The following is a 22,060-nucleotide window of genomic DNA, read 5'->3' on the forward strand; positions in this document are numbered from 1 at the left end:
ATGTTTGCTTCTTCAAAATAATTTCATTCTGTGCAAAACGTTGATGTTAACGTAAGATAATGGTCTTAGAAAAATCCAATCTAAATTTTGTGGTATTTAAAATAGAAAAACTTTTTCAAAATGGTACTATAATCGATAAAAAATATCAAATTTTTAAAATCAAGCTCATTTTACCTTATGCAACATATTGTTGTTAACTTTTAGTTATTTGTTTTATAGTTTTTTTTTTGCAAATATTTATTGACAACTTTTTTTACAAAACACCAAAAAACTTATAATAATTGGCTTTCGACTTAAGTATTAAAAGAACAAAGAATGATATTGAAAAATTGAAAACAACATCAGAAAAAATATAATATTTAGTGGGAAATTTAATTTATGGTATTTTGTTTAAATTTTATTTTGAAAAAAAAAAATGCTCATTAAACAATTCAAGCTAAATTTAAATTAAAAAAAAAAAATCAAAAAGAAAATCAGAAAAAATTTAAGTACCTATATTTTTGAACTTTCATTAGTTTATATTTTTTAAAGATTAAAGATCCTTAAAATACCATTGTTTAAATTCTAGTTTGAAAACATTTTGAGCCAGAGTATGAAATTTTCATAAAAATGTTTGATAAGATTTATAAAAAAAGCTACAAACATTTTCATACAAATAATTTTTGACATTCTACCACAAATTTGAAGACAGTGTTAAGGCGACGCAACTTAAATAATTCAAGTAAACCAGGACCGGATTGTAATTTTTAAAATAAAAACTCAAAAAATTTTAAATATCAGTCAAAAAACATAGGTTAGTTACAATTGAACAGCTGTTTTTTCGGTCTATTAAAATGTTAACGTTTTGATATTTCAATTGAATTTCCATTTGAAGAAATTGTTTTTAAACTCTTCAAAACCGCTCCAGCTCAAGTTAAAAAAAAACGCTTTATTAAAATTAAATTTCGTTGTAAAAACACTTTCTGATTGAGTTATTAAAGTAATTCACACGGTCAAATATTAATACCCTTTTACGTAAGTATGCGCACCTACATTATGTAGCTGCATAAACTGCCAATTAAGCACTAACATAAAAGTCCTTCAAATACTATACCTTCCGCACATAAACAAACACTCCTAACCATTCACTTTATAACCTCATTAAATTCTTTGGGGGGTTTAACTAAGTTAAACCCTTATAGTTAAACCCCCTTTACATATGTTCATTGGTTTTGCAGCACAAGTCTTTGAAAGACTTAAAAAACTTAAAAAAGAAACAAAACCTCCCAACTCTATATTTCATCCTACACAATATATACGTACTCCACCTTCTCCTACACCCCTTTAGATAACAACATAAAAGCGATCATAAAATTATGAAGCAAATTACCCATTTATCGCTTGTTGACGTTGACGTTGTTGCTTTTAGCTAAAAAACAAAAACAACATGAAATACCCCAACAGCAAAGCAAACTATAGAAGAATATAGAAGGCACCACATCCATTTCCACATCCGCCAGCAGACTGACGACGAATACGACGACGAGGACGGCGACGACGCCACCCTTATTTTTGTCGTCCCTGCCGCCTGCCCTTTTATTTAGAACTATACACAAATGTAAAAGACACCCCCATCATCATCATTGTCGTCGTTCGTTGTCGTTGTCGTTTACGTTTTCGTTCTCGTCGTTGTCGACAAGAACGAGCGACGTCCAAGTAAGTAAAGTAGTAATGCCTTGGAGCTTAGAGCCCATATTGCCAGCAATCCTTTATACTCTCTTTCTCTCTCTCACTCCCTCTCTTTTTATCCTTGCATATGGTAGGTTAGTGAAACCCTTTTATCCGCACATGAAATTTTTACTTAGCTTTAAAAATAAATACAATCCTATCCTGATCCCGGGATGATACATAACTACAAATGAATAAGCTCCAAGGCATGTACAAGGATTCGGTCTGAACCACCTTTCCAACATAACCCCCCCCCCTTTTAAGCTTTCACAACATAACATTTCGAATGTTTTCCTTTTTGCCAAGTTGACATGCAAATGGATAGAAATGGTTGCCGTGGGGTGGTGGTGCAACAGAATGTTGGCTTTTGCATGCTGCACACGTCGGATGTTTTCACTTAACGTAACCTGACAGCGGCAGCAGCGCATCCAAAGTCCCCGAGGCAACACCTTGAAATATTCCATCCACAGAAGTATTTATACGGGTTCAGCGCAGGGTCGAATTTATCTAACTAAGGGATGCTCATCGATGAGCTGTCACTGTTCGCCGTCGCCGCCGCAGCGCTGATGATGTCGAACGGACTAAAAGTACGGTTTAATTTATGATTCACTGTACAAGTGTACATCACGGATGTCAAGTCAAGTGTTTCTGCCGACTCGACGTCATCCTCATTGTTGTCATCTTCATCGTCGTCGTTGTTTTTATCGTCAACAGACAATTATCCTGGAGCTATTATCCTTCTGCAACTGCCGTTTGACAGAAACAATTTTATAGTCAAGATGACAAAAATGACGAATTACGAGGATACAAGGATGTGCAAATGTAGAGAGCAGAATAAGGGAAAAGGGGTAGGGAAGAAGGAGGTGAAGGAGCAGCAGGACTCTTCGCATATCTGAGACAATGGGAATTGTTTCAAAAAGTGTTTTGTGTGTGTCTCTTGGTTGTGAGGCGAATATCCTTTCGAAAGATCTCTTGAAAGAATCTTTTTTTTTCTTTTTAAGTGGAAAAACATCCTTTTTGTTGTTTTTGGGGGGAGTGGGTGAGATTGTTGCTGCAGACTTTTCTGGTTTTACTTTTAGTGCGGCACAACTATAACCAACATCAACATCAACAACGAAACCGATGCTGATGATGATGATGATGACGATGAGGAGCACCAAGTCGAGCCTGGGTTTCTCTTTGTTTTTAATTTATTTTCAAGTGGAACACAACGCCCACCCTCAACCCCCATCATCATCGCTACCACTATAGCTTTTGTTTTTGTTTGCGGTAGTTGAATGTTTTTATTTTTGCTGCTTCTTCTTGAATAATTGAGTTGAATTATTGCAGCAATGGTTAAAGTTGAAAGGTGCTCTCATTTAACAACAACAAAAATAGTAAAAAATATTAAACAAAAACAATAAAACACGGGAGCAAAAAAAAAGGATGCGGATCATAACAAAAAAAAAAATCTTTTATAATTCAAGCAACCGGAAAGTTTGAACTGATGTTTTCTTCTTTTATTTTGTTTGTTCATATTTTGAGGGTAAAATAATGTGATTAGGAATTGAAGCATGATACAAAAATATGCTTACATAAGTTTAATAAAAATAAAAAAAACTTAGTCATGTTTTAATATGAAAAAAGTTTCTTTTTGTTCTTAAAACTTGTTTTTTGTTTGCTTATCTTTTAAGAACGCAACAACTTTTTTGAAGAACACAATTAAGGTGCAGGTATAAGGAAAGATTTATGAAACGAGGATCTAAGGATGCGCCCATCATCTGTTATATGAAGATAAGAGAAGAATTTTACATGTTCCCTTCTCATTCTCTTAAATGACTTAATTAAAAATAAGACAGAAATTTAAAAGATTGGTATTTGATTGTCTTGTTAAAACTTTGTGCAAAAGTGAAGAATTTTTGGTGGGCGATTTAATTTAAATTTTAAAAATCATTTTTTTTATAAACACAACATCTTGTATCTTGTATCTTGTATCTTGCCTTCAGTATAAAGACAACACTTCCAAGATGCAATAGCAACATTTTTCTACTTGTTGAATAATTTGTATCAAAGAGGATGAGTGGGAAGTTAAGTGGCTGGACGTCTTAGTTTTTTCCGTGTTGATTTTCAGCCCCACAATTTCTGCTTCTCTCTCCACTCTTGTTGTCATTTGATGAAGATCTATCATTCTATGAGATAGAAATCATATATCGCACGCATTATAGTCTCGATGGATCAGATATGTTGCCAGAGTCCATCATTTTCCTCCGTTTTTTTTTGTCAAGGATGCCCTTAGCACATTACTGATCGCCAATAACAAAATAATTGTTGAAAGTATTCAGACCTGTGTGAATTCACTGTGGACTTCAAATTCTTCTAACAACCCTACTCCGTCTAAGACCTGACATTTAGACCAGTTTTAAGCCGCCTTTATAATAGAGATGAGCTTATCAGGGATACCCTTCCTTCGCAAAGCAAGTTAAATAAACTCTCTGTTGACGCTGTAAAAATCTTTGAATTGTGCTGGTTCAAAGTGCTCGATTACACGTTTTAAGACAATCTTCGGTAATACTTTGGAAACTGTAGGTAAAACGCAAATACCTTTCCAGTTTTCGAACTTCATCAGGTCTTCCTTTTTTTGGGACTTCACAATTCCGTTTTTGAGAAGTTGCATTAATTCTCTCGATAAACTTGGCGCTGAATCGGGCAAACTCAAAAGATATCAGTTGCACGTTCCAGTGTTTCCACCTTCTTGGCTAGTCCTTATCCACAATCAGCAGTGAACCATCTACATATATAATTCACCGGGTGTTGTTTTGAGCTCTGAACACTAGCGATCTCACTTTTTTGTGACTTCCTCCGCTTTTTGGCCAACAGGTTGGTTTTATTTCGTGTGCGTGGCATAGTGGTTTGTGCGTTGGACTGTCATCCTGGAAGTCCTGGGTTGAATCCCTGCCTGTGATATCTAAAGTGTTTTTCACGAGTACTGCCTCTTGCGAGGAATTGATAAATTTCCCACTTGAAATTATTCTTGTCATGAAAAGTGCTTTCTCAAATTAGCCGTTCGGACTCCAAATATTCCGAATTTGTCGAGAAAGTTGATCTAAATTACAGGGCTTGCGTCTGAATTGTCATCAGACTCCACACATTTTCTATGGGATTTGCATCCGGTGACTGAGATGACCAATCTAAAGTGAGAACTTCGTTTTGCGCCTTCCACTCGCTACACGCTCGACTTCGATGTTTTTTATCGCTGGATCTTTGAGGATCCAGTTTTCATTTTTCTTGATATACTATTGCTTAGCAGATGGTAACAAAGCTTTTTGATATATTTTATTCATTTTTTCGGCATTTAAATTCTCGGTGAATAAGAACAAAGTATCAAAAACTTTGTTTGAGGAACACCCCAAACATGGACCTTGACGGGGTGTTTAACAGTCCGTTGAAGCATCCTATTGGTGAAGGTTGTCCAGGCGTTTTTGATGCTCGGAAATGCCCAGAAGGAGGATTCATAAAAAAAAATTACGTTGCTACAATCTAGGTCCAAGTTTTCCTTCTTTCACTCCACTCGTTTTTCAACGTGTTTTGCACTCAACATTGGTTTTTCCAAAGTACTGCGATATTTTAGTTTATTCGCAAGCAAGTGCCTGCTAATCGTTCCGTAAGATATGTCAAAACCTTTTGCTTTCAATTTCACAACAGCTTCACGTAAAGTTAAATTTGGATCTTTCGAGAACAATGGAAAAATCCTTTTTTCGCATTTTTTTGAGATCATCAACGTTATCAACCTTTTTATAGTGATTTATCCACTTGCTAACGAACTGCTTCGACTTTCCCATATATTTAGCAGCAGCATTTTGCGTTAATTTGGGTCTTTTTTCGTGAAAACATAGAAAAATTGCCTCAAAGCAAGAGGCGTAAGCAGCACTCATTTCAAAAAACCACTCAATTGTAGACTAAATTTGACAGACAGCCGACTTTTACAAAAAGCATGAAATAATCAGGTGCCCTCTAGCACTCATAGCAAAAGAAATAGGACTCTCTGATTGTTTATCTATACGTGTAATAGTGACCACGCTGTTATGTAACAGACTTAGTAGTACTTAACTTAACGTAGTACTTAAACTTTGTATTTTAAAATTTGTGTTTCAAAATTAAATTTCCTCAATGAGAATGCACTTCTTTTCTTTTTCAAATTTTATTGTTAAGTTAAGTTTTATTGATAACTTTTAAATGGCAAAGCTTTTAAAAAATAATTTATAAAGTTGCCTACAAAAAACATCTACACAAATCCTTAGTACCTGGTGTTCTCTAAAAAATTGGAGTTACTTTTTGCCTTATGAATGAGTGTTTAGTAATTACAGCAGTTTGAAAAATTATGAAATGTTACAAGTATCTAGCCTAAACAGTACTTGGCTTCTAAAAGTGTTTCAGCTTGCGTTTTTAAATTAAGTGTTTTTGAAAAGATTATGTTTTTTTTTTCTTTTAACTGTCAAACATCTTTTACTAATTACATAATTGGCTACGAAACATTTTAAGCCACATTTTTTTAACACATAACAAATTATTGAAGTATCAAAATACCTATGCAGTTCATTCTTTGAAATATGGTAAAAGTAATTTCAAAAAAAACTATTTGTCTTAAATGACAAAGTTGGCAAAAAACTAAAATGCTTATTCTATAATTAAATTTGGCTGAGTTCAATAATAACATAAAAGTCGTTATTGACTTACTTACTTACTTTCCTTAGGTCCTCAAACCTGTTAAGTCCGTTGGGAACCCCTTAAAGGGGCATATAGCCTCTACTACGCCTACGCGCTATCGTGTGCGGTTTCCGGAGATGTGTTTCAGTTCTCTCCAACTTTTGCCTATTGACGCTGATTCTGCTTCGACTGTCCTGCGGCATGTGCTTCTCGGTCCTCTCTCTTCTTCCTTAATGCGTAAGCAGATTCCACTGCATTTCTTGGCCTGCAATGCAGTCGTTACCTTTTCGAAGCGTATTTCCAATCCATTGCCACTTACGTCTTCGTATTATAGCGTCTATAGGTTCCTCACCTGTCCTTCTATGAAGGCCCTCATTTGAAATTCAGTTTGGCCAGAAAATCCTTAGGATGTTACAAAGTCATCTTTTTACGAAGGTTTGCAGCTTTTTTGTAATGGCCGAAGTAACCTTCCAGGTGCTGCACCCATAAAGAAGCACAGATTCGACATTTGTGCGAAACAGTCGTAGCATTGTTCTTCAGCTGATAGAGTTTGGCGATGCGGCAGATGACGTCTTGTTCGGTTCCGCCTTCGATTAAAGCGATACTTATAAGGTATTGAAAGCTCTCCACTTTTTCCACCGGTTGCGCGAAAATATTTATTTGAGACGATAATCGGGTTTCGAGGCTGATCATTTTTGTTTTTCCGGAATTAATTTTCAGCCCCACAGCTTCTAATTCTCTCTCCACACTTGTTGTCATTTGATGGAGATCCATGATCCTATGCGAGAGTAAGCAAACATCGTCCGCGTAATCCAAGTGCTTTAAATAGTATTTCAAAGTCCATTGGATCCCTCCGCTACCTGACAAAGCTGTGCGCTGTACATCGCTTAGCAGCAAAAACAATATTAGCGACAGAATACAGCCCTGTCTGACTGCGCTTCGGATTTTAAAATCATCTGACAACCTACCATCGTGCAGAACGTGACATCCATCATATGTGCTTTAATAACAGCTATTAGTTTTCCCGGGATGCCTCTCCTCCACAAAGCTAACCAGATATACTCCCTGTTAACGCTTTAAAAGGCCTTCTCAAAGTCGATGAACAGCAAGTGTAGTGGTGATCGATATTCAACGAATTGTTCAATAATGATCCGCAGGGTGTTAATATGATCAATACAGAAAGATCCAGCGGGGAATCCTGCTTGTTCGTCATCGAGTGTGGCCTTCAGGTGTTCTCTATGCGTTCCAGTATAACTTTTGCTACTATTTTGGCAACGGCTGGTAGAACGCAAATTCCTCTCCAGTTTTCGCACTTTGTAAGATCTTTTTTTGCGAACTTGACGATAGTTCCCATCTTCCACTCATGGGGGAAGCTTTCGGTGGTCCAGGCTTCTTTTATGAGCGGATGAAGCAGTTCGCTTGATGACGTTGCCGTTGCTTGTAAAAGCTCTGTGGAATTTCCATCAAGTCCTACCGCTTTGTTTTTCTTAAGTGCTTTAATTGCGGCAACGATCTCATCGTTATTGACTTAACTTCGATAAATTATTATTGTTTTTAAATATTTTCTTTTCTCCTAAAATAAAACATAAAAGAGGCTTTGTTGCGCCCCACACTAATAACTTCCCATTTCGTCTGTTGATTTGTCTTACTTAAAAGTTTGTAGTTCTTCGTGTTTTGTTAAAAAATTAAAAATTACCAACAATGTTTTGCATATAAAGAAATAGTTTGGTTTCGAAATCAAAGTCGAAACCAATTTTTACCAGTTTAAGTAGCATTTCTTAATAGTTTTTATTTCATTGTTCACAAGATATCGAGAATCGAAGACACATTTTTAAGAAATTTGCGTAGATTTTAGTTTTTTTTTTTATGAACGGACTGACTGAACGGACGGATAAAATAAGTTTAAATCCAATATTCTTAATTTTTGAAAAGATATTTGAGTCGAAAATTGGTTCTTGAGCTATGGACTACGAAAAATACGTCGTCGCTAACGTACGTACACACGCCCGCACAGACATCTTTTTTAAAATCTTTTATTTCGACTCTAGGGACCTTAAAACGTCGAGAAATGTCAACATTTTCAATTTGACAAATCGGACTGGGAAGTTACTTTATCATAATTCTAAAACTGTAACCTTTAGTTAATTAAAAACCGTGTCAACTGAAACTATGTTTTTTTTTTAAATTCCTATTAACTCCAATTCCTAAATTTAATTTCTATGGAAATTTCGGAACTCAGTCGGAGTTGCATGATATCATTTTTTGTCTGTCTATTCTACATAAAACCCTCCCAACACATATTTGTATCTAATAAATCTAAAACTTTTATGTCAAAACAAACAATAACTTTTATTCCGAAACTAACAACACGAAAAAAAGGATAATAAATAAGGAAAAAAACAATCAATCCTTAAAACTACAAGATTCTTCTCAAGTAACACAGCCTTAAACCATATTCAACATCCAGGATTAGCTCATTTTCGTCTACATTACGTTTCGTCGCTTTGTCGTGGTTGTCTTTCTGCGTCTCACAAATAAAAAAAGAAATAACACAATTCCCCAAAAAATCTTCTTCTCTTGCACTACTCGTCCTTGTCATCCATAAATCTAACTCCGATGATCCTGATGTCGGAGTTTAGTATAAAAACCGAAAACAATATTTAATCCAAAATATTATATCCCCTTGTTTGCAAGTCATCATCTTGTTTTATGCAATTTCATCAATCAATGGCAGTGTCAAAGGGAACCATTGTCAACATAAATAAATCTCTATAGCTCCTCCAATGCGCATAAAATATGACAAAACGATATATTTGTCTCTCGTCCTTATATCGTCCTTGTATCGTCTACGTCTTCGTCTTCTTCGTCGTGTCATGTTCGTTGAGTGGGAAAAACTAATTCCACTTGTCTTGAGAAGGATAAACACACAAATAAAGCAAACAAACAAAAAGGAATAAAAATATGAAATTCTAATTTATCATAAAATTTTGGGATTCTCAGAAATGTCGAGCTATTTCTGCACCCAGCTTTAGACAAAACTGATTTACTGGAGATTCGTGAAACTTTTCCCATTAAACGGGAGTGAGTCTCAGAATCCATCCTTGCCGACTCATTTGGGAAACTTAAATTCTCTGTCATCAGCACAATATGACGCTTCTTTACGGTGGTGGTGTGGTTGTGTCATTAAGGATCTCTGGAAGTTTGTTGTCAAAAATTTCCCAAATCGATGTCCTTTTCGTTTGATGGCGGCGTCGCTGTGATGGCCATCATCTCGTCTTTGTCCTCGTTCTATAAAGGTGGAATAATTATAGGTATACTCGTATATGAGGTGGCGATAGTGTAGTTTATCGACCAATGACCGCCATCAATTACAAAGCAATTAAGGCACTCAAGTCGCACACACTGTTTTCCGATTAAAGGCTTTTGTCCATTAAATGGAATCGTTGCGTTGCGTTTGGTTGTGAGCTCGAGCAAGCTGGCATGTCACGCCAAACGAACATGCATTGGGCAGTTTATGCCTGTGGGGAATAGGAGTTTGCAGCTTCCGTTTACCAGGATAAGCAATTAACCTTGCTGCTTTCATTCCCGACGCTCTACGCCCGCCGCCATTGCGCCAATATCAAATATGGTCGAGAATCTAGCTTTGTGTCGAAAACTGCAGTATTAATTAATTGCATGACATAAAGAGGGCTTACATGGAATTTTGAGCATCAGATATTAATCAGGATTCCAGGAGGAGACCATGAGTAGATAGACTGACACAGCCCACAAAAAGCCACCACCCGCCCATTGTACAGTACCGCACGCTGACGCGTAGTCATGTCGTGTTGTTGGCGTTGGGGTTGCTGTTTCTCCATTTTGCTGTTGGGGTTGATTATGTGGTTTAAAGGTTTTAGAAATTAATGGTGGAGATTTTTCAAAAACATCATATTATGAATAGTGAGGCACACAAAACTCCAGCCCCAGTTACAACAAGGACGATCACGAGGACGACGACGACGAGCCTTCGGTACTGGATTCGACTATGGAAATGAAAACTTAATTAAGGAAGCTTTAGCGGATACGAGATAAAAGATTGAATCGATTTCCAAACAAGGTTTGGTGAAGTGATGGATGAGGCTCGGTGGCTCGAAAGCGGCAGCGTTAGGAAGGTAAAAAGGTTCACCGAGAAATTTTGAACAAATCATAAGTTTTTGAAGAGAGAGAGAGATAACATTGTTTGTCTTGATTAGATATTGTGCGTTGTGTGTTCTTCCAATTAAGTTTTCATCTGCTGAATTTTGAGTTTCTCTATGGAACTTGTATATTTGAAGAATTTTGCACAAATTATATTTCCAGGATCCAAATCCAAAGGAAGGATATTGATGACAAAACAGGATCAAGAACGGAAAGAGAAGTAGCTGTGTGTTTGTTTGTTTGTTTGTACAGGTTTCTCTCTGAATTAATAACAAACAAATTATTATTAGGATAGATATTTGTTTTCTGCTAAAAGGAACCTGTGACGTTAACGGGGGATGGAATGAAGTTTATGGAAAATTTGATGTGGTGTACCTTTAGAATCTATAGTTTGTGTAAAAAGGATAAGAAAACTATCATCTGCTTTGGTTGGCATGGATGCGAAGTTTTGTTAATTTATTTTTAATTAATTGCGATGGAATTTTCAGAGAAGAATTTACGTCGACATAAATTTTGTAGAAATTGAATTTACATACAAAACACAATTAAGCACTTTTTTCCCCAAGAGCTCGTGGTTAAAGGTAGTTTGTTGGGAATTTTAATAATATAGTTTTTTGGTTGGCTTGAGATTTTTTACACAAAAGAACTTCTCTCAATCCGCTTAAGCGTGAGTGTGGATTATATTAGGTCACTGTGGCGTATGATTGTGTTTTTTTTTGTCTTGTGTATGTGATGAATTCTATTGTAGGTCACTGTGGCGTATACGTACTTTTTTTTCTTGTGTTAACGTTTTATTTAAAATGATTTATGAATGTTATATGTTTTGTTTATTTGCAGGAATCAAGGCCAGATTTTAGAGCGAAAGGAAGATATTGCAGTTCACAGTCAACAACAGCATCACCACCACCACCACCTGCACAGGAAGAAACTTGTCCAGGTAATTTATTCAGTGGGTTTGATGCATCAGTTGTTGGTGCTAAGACATCAAGTCCATGTTGTCGATGATAATAAAGGAGATATTTAACTCAAATGAAAACACAAGATTAAGGATTTTAAATGCGACGATCTTTATTTTAAAATAGTCAACGAACGCTGACGGAAAAGTACCTTGACAAATCAAAAAGATGACAGTAACAAACGACGAAAATATTGCTTTTTCGAACTCTATTGAAAATACTACATGGAAAACTTAAAGATGTAATTTTTGTAGAAAAAGTCTTGAAAATTTGATGATGGGTTCATCATTGTATGTGAAAAACTGACATAAATATCGTTTTACTTATTTTAAAGCTACATTTTTTAATTTTGTTCCGAAAAAGTAAAGGTTATTGAAAAGGTTGTAATGATTTATGAGCTAAACATATTTCTTCTTATGTAAGTTAGGTTAAATGAAAAGTCTTGTGATTGAAATATGTTATTTCAGAACATATGCTCTTTGAAAACAGTGGACAAAGTCTGAAGACCAAAGAACTGAAAAGATATACAAAGAGTTGAAGTAAAACTTGCATTTGGAATCTAAATTGTTTGACAAAATATTAAAGCCATACATCATTCAAAATTTAATCTTTAAATTGTAGACATCCAATCTTCCCCAATTAAGGCTTTTTAGATGTGATTTCTTAAAAGAAATAAAACGTTTATAGTTTAATGTTATGACCAAGAACTAAGCATTATTATAAATATAAAGATTTGTAAATATTTTTATAAATTATTTTGAAATAGTGGCCACCGCCGATGTTTCGAATGAACTCCAGTTGAAAGGCCCAATTTTTGACCGCTGTTTGCAGCAATTATGGAAGTATGTCAGTAATAACGCCCTCAGTATTCTCTTCCAAAGCATTATTCGTCTTAGGTTTAGTTTAATTTAGGCAAGCGATTTCGTGCATAACCAAACAAAAACAGACCAGTGGGATTATATCGTATAATCATGGAGGCTATTTCACTGGCTCACCACGCGCTTACCAAAAATTTCCTTCAATAAATTAATTGTTTCGTTGTATCGCTTGAATTTTGCAATAGCTTGTTCTTAATTTTAAAAAGTCATACGAAATAAGCTTTTCCACGTATAGTATTTTTCAATAAAAGGTTCTAATTTGAACAGTTAATATTTGGGCAGCTATCACATTTGAAGCTGTCATCTTTAGGCATTTGACAAATAAAATCTATATCATTGCTGAAAATGGAACGATTTGAAATGACGTTTTTACAGTCAGAATTAAGAACCTTCTCGGCCGGTAATAGTTGACGAAATTTGAGCTGTTTGGACAAGAAAGTGATGTAACGATGTGCGTTGTTCGAGAACAAATAAAAATGTTTATGCTGTAGCCCATAGTGCTAACGAAAACCCCAGGCTTGTCTATTCTGCATTGCATAACCGACATTTTTTTTGTAATTTTCATAAAATGTTGGTCTAAAGACTTTTGAAATAAGAATTCGGTTCCTGGCGTGCAACAAAATGGTTCGAATTTCTATCGAAAATTTATCTTCCTTTAGTTATAATTTATATTTTCATAGCGGAAGCTGTTTTAATAAGCAGAATGCCCTTATTTGAAGCCCGGAAAATCCAACAATGAAACGCCTTCACAACATCAACTTGTCACTTTTTGTTGCGGTTTTTAGATTGGCGACTGTTTTTGTGATTAAACTTAACTTATGCGAAACTTGTTCTGGTTCAACGGTTACACTGAATAGATTGTCCAACCGAACTACAGTTAATTGGAACATATTGATTTGGACGGTCTTATCGACCTTAACTGCGCTTAGTGCGCCACAAGCAAAATCGAAAAAGTTTCCTAGAGTTGTCACTTATTGAAAAGGTGACTTTTTTCCACATTTATATCAATGATCCACAATCGATTCAGGAACTTTAAGATGGAGTTGGTGAAGATATCAAGGCCATATATGTATGTGCTTTTCGTATTGGTCATAGAAATTGTCATGGAAAGTATATTTGGGGCTTATATTGCTTACTACCGATAATAACGTACTTTCCTATTTGTAATTTAATGAACATCCATTGTTTTCTTTTAAAAAACATTTGTTTATAAAATTGAAACCTTTTTTTTAAAAACTTTTTGCTTCAAAACTAATTAGTCGCTAAATTTAATTATTTTTTCTCTCACATACACAAAACAATACTTTTTTAAAGGATAAGGTTTTCCTGAAAGCCAATTCAGCTTTATTATCTGTCTTTACCATTATTTTCTTAAAATATGCCCAATTGAAAATGTAAAAGACTACCAAAAACGACGTTGTTTAGGCTAAGGTAAAACTTAAATTCAAGAAAGACTTTAAATAGTTTTAGCAGCTTTTTGGTAATTTTCAAGTTAAGTTTTTTATTTTTGTTTAGTTTATTCATGAAACAAAGTTAAAATGGGTACTTCAGTAATTACTAGATAATAAAATACACACAATCTAAAATTTTAAACATTACCACCAGCAAAGTTATTTAGAATTAACAATAAATTTGATTTAAATAAATATCTTCTAACATTGAAATCAATCATGTCGCAAACAGAATTTGTTTCTCTTAAACAACTAGATAATGGTTTATTGGTAGCATACACAGTTCTATGATATGGAACATTAAAAAACGATTGGTTTCGAAGCAATCTCGCTGGAACATTAATCCCAATTAGAGCTAAAATGTATGAACAATCAATCTGCTACTATGTCACGAATGAACATAACCTCTGTAAACTTCCTACGAATGTTAAAAGGCAAAACACCAAGTAGGTAAGAAGATCTATGTCCCATTGAAGTCTTTTCACTACAACTCTCAAAAATCGTTTTGGATCTTTTCGATTCTAAATGAATGAAGAAAATATGAAGGATTCCAGATAGCAGTATTCAAGGTTATAAGGGACAATAACATATGATTGATTATATAGATAAAACTAATTGGACAACGGTGTCGGCAAAACGTTAGGCAATTGCATTTGGAAATGTTCAAGTGTAAACAGTTAGCTAAACACCAGTCCGATAAAATATCAAGACCTTGTTGCAAAAGAAAACAATTATGTTCAGATTTTAGACAACGAAATACTTTTAGATCATCTGCCTACATCAAGCACTTTAAATTTAAAAATATATTAGGAATGTCGTTTATAAACAACAAAAAAAGAAGAGGGCCAAGATGGCTTCCTTGCGGGACGACCGACGTAACATAAAACGGTACAGAAATAATTTTATATATACGAACGTTCTGAATACGATCCCTTAAGTATGAATTTAGCCATTTTAAAAAGTTAGTAAAGTAAAGCATCGTAATTGACTCTGTCAAAAGCTTTAGAAAAGTCAGTATAGACAACATCATACTGATAACCTTTCTCAAGTGCATTCAAGACTAAATTACTAAAATAATTGTGAAATCGTTGCTTTAAGAGAAGAAGTCAATTTGTCATAGACTAACTTTCAAAAAAATTTGGGAATCGTAGCAATTTTACAAATTAGACGATAGTTTGAAACATCTTGCCTACCACCTGATTTGTAAATAGGTGTGATTGTTGAATGTTTCCAAGTATTTAGAAACTCGCCATTTGCAAGTGAACGATCACACATTCGTAAAATGATTAGTGAAAATCCATCAATATAACGTAGCTTATCACACTTACGCTTAGACAACACTTACTCAATCTCAGAAGTGGAAACAATTGTTGGTATAGTTTCTAGTCTTCTTTTAACTTTACATGGAGTTTTAAAAAAATTTGAATTTAATTTTTTCACGGTTTTGAAGAAAATCGACGAATTTATTAAGAAAAAAAAAGACTGCCTTATGAACTTAAGTATCCTTAAAAAAAATATTATATCGGATTATCTAATAAGGACTTGTAAGCTTTGAATTTAATTTGTGAAAGCATCCTTTCAAAAATCATGAAACTGTCAATGTCCATACATTCAATAGATTCAACATTTGCATCATAGTAAAGAATACAAACAAGCAACTTCTAAAAATTATAAACATTTTCTACCGAAATTTGGAGCTTAGACCACATTATGTCGTATTTTGCTTGAGGATCTTGGTTTACATCCATACAAAATTAAGCTGATGAACCACTTGGAGCTACGTACGTGTTCCGATCAAGTCAAGCCCTTATTAAAAACCATTAAAACGTGTTTTTTTAGTATTAAAAAGTAATATCTCAAAAACCTGACGATTGAGTGATTTTAAGATTTCAGTGAGGACATCAAAACCCATCACCAAAATTCGTGTCTAAACGCCATTCCTATATGTCTATTCAGATTCAGTCTTCTTCGTCAATTTTCCTATATCTCAATGAATTTTCAGACAACCAATTTATGTTTTATTTTATTTTTTCGCAGAATTTAATCAATGAATTTCAATTACTTAAAATGTCAAAAAATACACTCCCACTGTGTGTCTCTTTCACCTTTTAACTATTTTTTTTTTTTTTTAATTCCGCCCAAGTCAAAACAAAAATTCTGTTGAAAAATCTACAAGTTGTTCGACTTTACACACTTTACATATGTTTCAAAGCTCCTTTAAAAAAAATTAACTTCCTACGCTTATGTGCTCTCAAGTTGGTAAACATATACCCACGCTGAAACGACACAGGATATCCTTATAGACCTGGAAATGAAAAAACGAAAAATAAAATGTCCTCAGTGAAATAAATAAACTCTTACTTTGTCTGTCATTTAATTGAATTTTCGATACTCATACCGTCCCTACATCCTGCCTGGCGTTGACAACTCCTAGTTTATAATTTACTCAACTTACACACCACCTCGCGTTTGGTCGTTAGTCGTCCTTTCACTCAGTCGAGGCATTCTCGAGCCTATCCAAATATAATCGCGTCAATGAACTTTGAATACAATCCATCGACATTTTCATCGGCAAAGTCTGTGATTTCAATAAAAGAACTCAATCAATGATGTAATTGTTCAGACGGTAAATTTCAATGGTTTTACAAATATGTGCGCTAGGATATTTTCAAAGGACGAAGTGAATGCGATTTGTTTTTCTATTCAGTTCAAACAATTCAAAATCAGTGGCCCGGGGTTGGGACACCCTACGAAATTCCAATTAGCAAGAGCTACTCATGGCACAAGGTAAACACTTGAAACTTATTTTTAGTTGACTTCATCAAAAAAACATTCCTCGTCCTCGCTTTTTCCCTCGCCTCGTCCACAAGTCCTTGAAATGGATTTTGTATATGAATCAAAAACAAGGTTAAGTCTACATAATTACTTACAAATCCGATTACCCAATCTAAATGGACTTTGGAATCATGAAAACTCGGATCCCCAAAAACATACGACCAACCTACGAGTAGCAGGTATTAAGTTTGTTAAACTCTTAAAATTTTAATACTCCATAGAAAAGGCTCTAGCTCTCGTGTACATATTTAAAAAGCTTTAGATCCTGTAAAAGTTATCGGTTGGAATTTATCTAAACTGTAATTTGTTTTACTTTTTTGTTCTCTTTCTCTCTCTCAATCTTAATCCGAATCCTAGACTTTTGGAAAAGAAATAGGATTTCTTCTTTTGGAATTAATCCACAACCAAAGCTCGAAATTCGATGATATACTTTTTCACACGTGTAACGTGTGTTTGACGTATGATGTCCTTTAAAAAACGATGTTTTTTCTCCTCCTCGTCGGATTTAATTTATTTGTATAATGTTCACCTTGAAATAATAATTTTCTTGTTGTTTTTCTTATGTTAATTGAATTGAATTTATTTTAGCATTTTAATAAAAAAAAAAAAAAAACAACGAAAGTTGAACAACGAAAATAAGGACATCAATCCTAAAAATGACTGTCCTGCCGTTTTGCTCGTCTTACTTAACCCAGAGAGGATTGGAAAAATTTGATTTAAGAGTTTATCAAATGTATGTCCTGATAATTCTAGAAAGGTATAAAGTAGCTACCTTTTTTCCTTTTGTTAGCTTGACTTGGCTTGGCTTGACTTATATGTACATCAAGGAAGCATTGAATTATTGTAATTGAATGAAAGGTATAGAAGAGCATTTTTGTTTGTTGTTGTGTGTGTATGACGACAGAATACAATATCCTCTAGAAAACCAATATTTTTACTCTCCTTATACAAATCCTCTTTGTACTCTGAGGACAACAATCTTTAGGTTCATAAATAAATATATAAGGATGCTACAATAAGGAAGTGGGTACTTAAAAAAAAAGTAAAGAAAGAAGAGAATCAATTGTGGGACATTCCATTTGTAAATTCCAGATTGAAAAATTCAATTTACAGTTCCAAAAAAAAAAGTAATAAAATGTAGATATATAAGGAAATAAGTTCTAAGAAAATGATATTAAAAGGTATGGTTACAAGTTTGTTTATGAGGTATTTGAAATTGAAGAAGTCTTAACATTGAACATAAACACAACCGATTTGCAATTGCGATTGAGTTGTCTTTGATATAAAAAGACATTTTTCATTTGATGTCTGGAAAAAATGAGGCATAGTCTTGAGTGCTAGAAGTTTGCTATGGAGCATTATCGCTGATCAACAGGTGTGGTTAAGTGGATAATAAGGTCGATGATTAGTCATTAATTATGGCAGTGAATTAATTAGTGTTTGTTTGCTTATTTGACAAAGACTTACACCTTATTAAAAAGCAAAAAAACAGTTACTCACAGAAAATTCTATTCTTTCAAAGCAAGTTGAACTTGTTTTTATAGCAATTGTCTACAAATCAGAAGACGCATGTTAAATATAGTTACATTTAGTGAACATATCCGAAATTGTGATTAGAAAACGTTTAATTAATTTTTCAAATGGTAAAAAAATCGACTGGCTTACGAGATAGGTGTTTCCGTTAAAAATAGTAGTTTGTATGAATCTACAAAAACAGCAATGCTCAAAACATCAAATTGTTTTTTCGAAAATGTTCGTACCGCTGTATAAAAATCGGACCATATGACATTCAATTTGGAGATTCGTGCCGCTACTTTTTCGAAGAAAGATTTTAGAATATAAGCAAATGCAAAGGTGCCCTGAAAAAAAGCCAAGTCCAATTTTTAAAACTTGTCTTTACTGCACTTTACTAAAGTTAAATAAGGCCAATTTTTAGTTATTGGTCATATTGTACTCTGAAAAAGCGGTATAAAGCCAAACTATTTTGAGAAATAAGATCAACTTATTTTTACGCTGAGGTATGTAATAGGGGGCGTGCTGCCTAATCTTGTAATTTGGACTTATTGCAAGGCAACGAATTCAAAGCTCAAAATAAATTTCATAGCGTTGACGAATAAAATTATCGGGCTTACTTTGTCACTGTGAAGGTGTTAGGTTAGGTAAGGTTGGAGTGGCTGTCCAAATGTCATCGACGCACGTAGACCTCAAGGGTCCATTGTGATACCACTAATGAGGTTACTCATGCGAGGGTAATGAACTTAAACAAACCATTTTGTACTTATAATAAAGTTAGAGAGACATTTTGTGTCAATCGTTGCCAGTTCACTGGTATTATCGAAGAAGGGATTACCGAGAAAGTTATTCCTTTTAATGGAGAGTGCTGGACATGTACATAGAAGGTGTTGGACTGTTTCCTCTTCCTCTTCGTCCATGCAGCTTCTACAAAAGTCATTTCTAGCCTCAGAGCATGTCTTCCTGTGAGGCAGTGTCCTGTTATTACTCCAATTGTGGAGCTTATACTTTGTCTGCTCAGGGATATCAAGCCTATTGGCCGTTTTAATTCTATGCTTGGCCATTTTTGTTTGGTTGCTAGGAAGGTGGTACTCTGTGACCATCTAGCATTTGTTGATTCTAGAGCATATTGTTTCAAAAGATATTTGCATGTGGTGTTCCTATATTATGTTTTTGTCTAAAATAAGGCAAAAGTGTTCCGTTTTTTGGCGAACTCATCGGCTTTGCAATTTCTTGGAATGTCTCTGTGGCCCGGCACCAAAATGAGGTGAATATTAAACTGTTTCGTCATCTCATTCAGAGATGATCGACAATCGTGGACTATTTAAGAGTTTGTGGAGACAGACGCGAGAGATTTAAGAGCGGCTTGGCTGTCCGAGAAGATTGCAGGATACAATGTTTTTTTTGGGTCAGAGCTTCTTTAATCGCCATTACTTCTGTCTGGAATACACTACATTGATTAGGAAGTCTTTATGCTAGACTGAGATTCAATTGTTTCGAATAGATACCACTTCCAACTCCGTGATCGGTCTTTCAACCGTCTGTATAGAAGTGTACCGCATCGTCTACCAGAGGTCTCTCTTCATCCTAGAAGGATCTTGAAGGGATGGACACATGGAAGCTTTTACCGAATACCATTTTTAGAGCGGTATAGTCTAAGTGATCTGGGAAACTGTCTAGAATAGTACAGTTGTTAACTAGAATGCTTCCAAGACTTCCAAGACCGAGAAGAAGCTGAATATTTTGTTACAAACTTTTGACTAGAACTACATAACCCAGTCTCAGCAGTCCTATTGAGTTTTAAGTATTATTCAATTAATTGTTGAAAGTGTGTGTTTTATCAAATTTTTAGTTAAGAGCATATAAAAAAAACCGTTTTGATTTATGACAATATACTTGTTTAGAAAAAGTATGGTGTTGATTAAGGTTTTAGACCCAAAAAGGCTTACAGATGACAATTGGAATGAAAAACACCTAGCTTAAGTTACTCAGTTGCTTATCTCCTTTTTTCTCACGGTTTCAAAACATAAACGTTGGACTTAGAATACCAAACTGAGCTTTAGATTAGATATACCAAAATTTGATTAAAAATTTCAATATTGACGAATTAGGGAGATAATTTTGCTAGAGTCTCAGTCATTGTCAACCCTATAGGAGTAATGTTCAAATTTGAATTCAACAAATATTATATTGATGCTCCATTTTGACGTTATGATATTTGAAAATTTTGAACTTCTATTTTGGTGTTGGCAGATTTTGAGTTAAAAAAAAACAATGTTTTTTTTTAAATTTTGTTATTAAAAACTCAGACAAAATATAAGATTTTTGAAAACTAAGACAAAAGGAGAGAAAAATTGTTAGGCTGTTTTTTATTATTGTAGTTGAAAATCCCCAATCCTTCAATTTTTTTTGTTTTAAGTTTTTTATTCAATATTTTCTTATATTTTTTTTTCTATTACAGTAGAAGGAAATCACATTACCTTTTCACAGAAACAATTTGTTTTAATTGTTTTTGAAGAAGTACTTTATTTTCTGTAAAATATTTAAGAAACTGACAAACAGTTTACAGTTTTCGAAAACCATAATTTTTTTGCTTATTAATTCTTCAAAAAGAGTTTAGTTAAGAATTTTAAGTTTCAATAAATTTAAAGTGAATATCATTTTAACATTTTTTTGATCTTATTTTGGTGCGAAAAAGTGAAGTTTTTTTAATGTGATGAAACAATACTTTTACTTTTTGTATAATTATTAATCTAACCGCTTTTCTGTTAAAAGTAACCAAAGCTTCAAAAACTGTTCAAAATATAATTTTTACTGCGTTTTTTAAAATTGTGTTTAAAATTGTTTTCAAAAATATTATTTTGTTCGTTCTTAAAACGCGTTTTTCAATAAACCTTACTTTTTTTTGTCGCTCGTTATCTATAATTTTAAACTAAGTGTTCTAGAATAGTTTTAAAGAATGTATAGAATGTTGTAGAATATTTTTGATTGAACAATTTTACGTTTAAAATACGGCCCTTTTTAGGGCAGTAAAAAACTCTTTTTCACAACTTTCACAAATAGCCACGAGCCTCTTTACCTGGTGTTTGAGAAAATCATGGTAAACAGCTGTTGCCAATATTGTTCGGAATGGTTTGCTTTATCCTTACAAATCCAGTTGCAGAACTGTGTGGTCCACAGGAAGGATACACATTTTGGATGATATAAGGCTCAAGTTTGATAAAGGAGAACTAACCATAATTTGTTTGTTAGACTTCTTAAAGGCCTTTGATAGAGTTGATCATTACATATTATGTTGCAAGTGTGAAATTATGTTGGGTTCATCCAAAGAGCATCTAATTGAGGATTACCTGAGTGATAGATGAGAGAGAGTGGTAATGGGAAAAAATCGATCTGGACCTTAAATCAATTCAGTCGTACTACAGGGATCTATATTAGGCCCTTTTCTTTTTTGCATAGATATTAATGACTTCAAGAAGGTATGCAGGAGTGTTTCTGTTCATCTTAATGACTTTCAGTTTTATTTTGTAGAGTCAATGACAATCTTTCCGATATTGATGACAGGTCAAAATCAAACAAACTTACATTAAATGATACTAAAACTCAGTTGTTACCTATTTGCAGTACTTCCCTGAATCTTAAATCCTTCTATTATCCTATTTGACAACAACCTATTATTTAAACAAACTGTCACTACTCATGTGCTTAAATTGAACAATAATTTAGCCTATGGTAACCAAGTAAAATATGATGTTGACTGAATTTATAGTGGACTTCGGAAACAATTGCTTTCAACAATATTAACTCCACAAGAGACAAGAAAAAAGCTGGTAAAGACAAATTTTCTCCCATTAATATGTTA

The 22,060-nt window shown here is 34.1% G+C and overlaps 1 protein-coding gene across 1 annotated transcript in view; it reads left to right on the forward strand.

Moving 5' to 3' along the window:
- LOC129946309 (calcium uniporter protein, mitochondrial) overlaps positions 1-22,060 on the forward strand; it is a 315,499-nt gene that overhangs the window by 131,553 nt on the left and 161,886 nt on the right. Inside the window, exon 2 of the mRNA XM_056056446.1 lies at positions 11,404-11,503. Within this exon, the coding sequence (XP_055912421.1) occupies positions 11,404-11,503 (100 nt within the window). The remainder of the gene's footprint in view (positions 1-11,403; positions 11,504-22,060) is intronic.

The sequence above is a fragment of the Eupeodes corollae genome, chromosome 2 (assembly GCF_945859685.1).
Source record: "Eupeodes corollae chromosome 2, idEupCoro1.1, whole genome shotgun sequence".
NCBI lineage: Eukaryota > Metazoa > Arthropoda > Insecta > Diptera > Syrphidae > Eupeodes > Eupeodes corollae.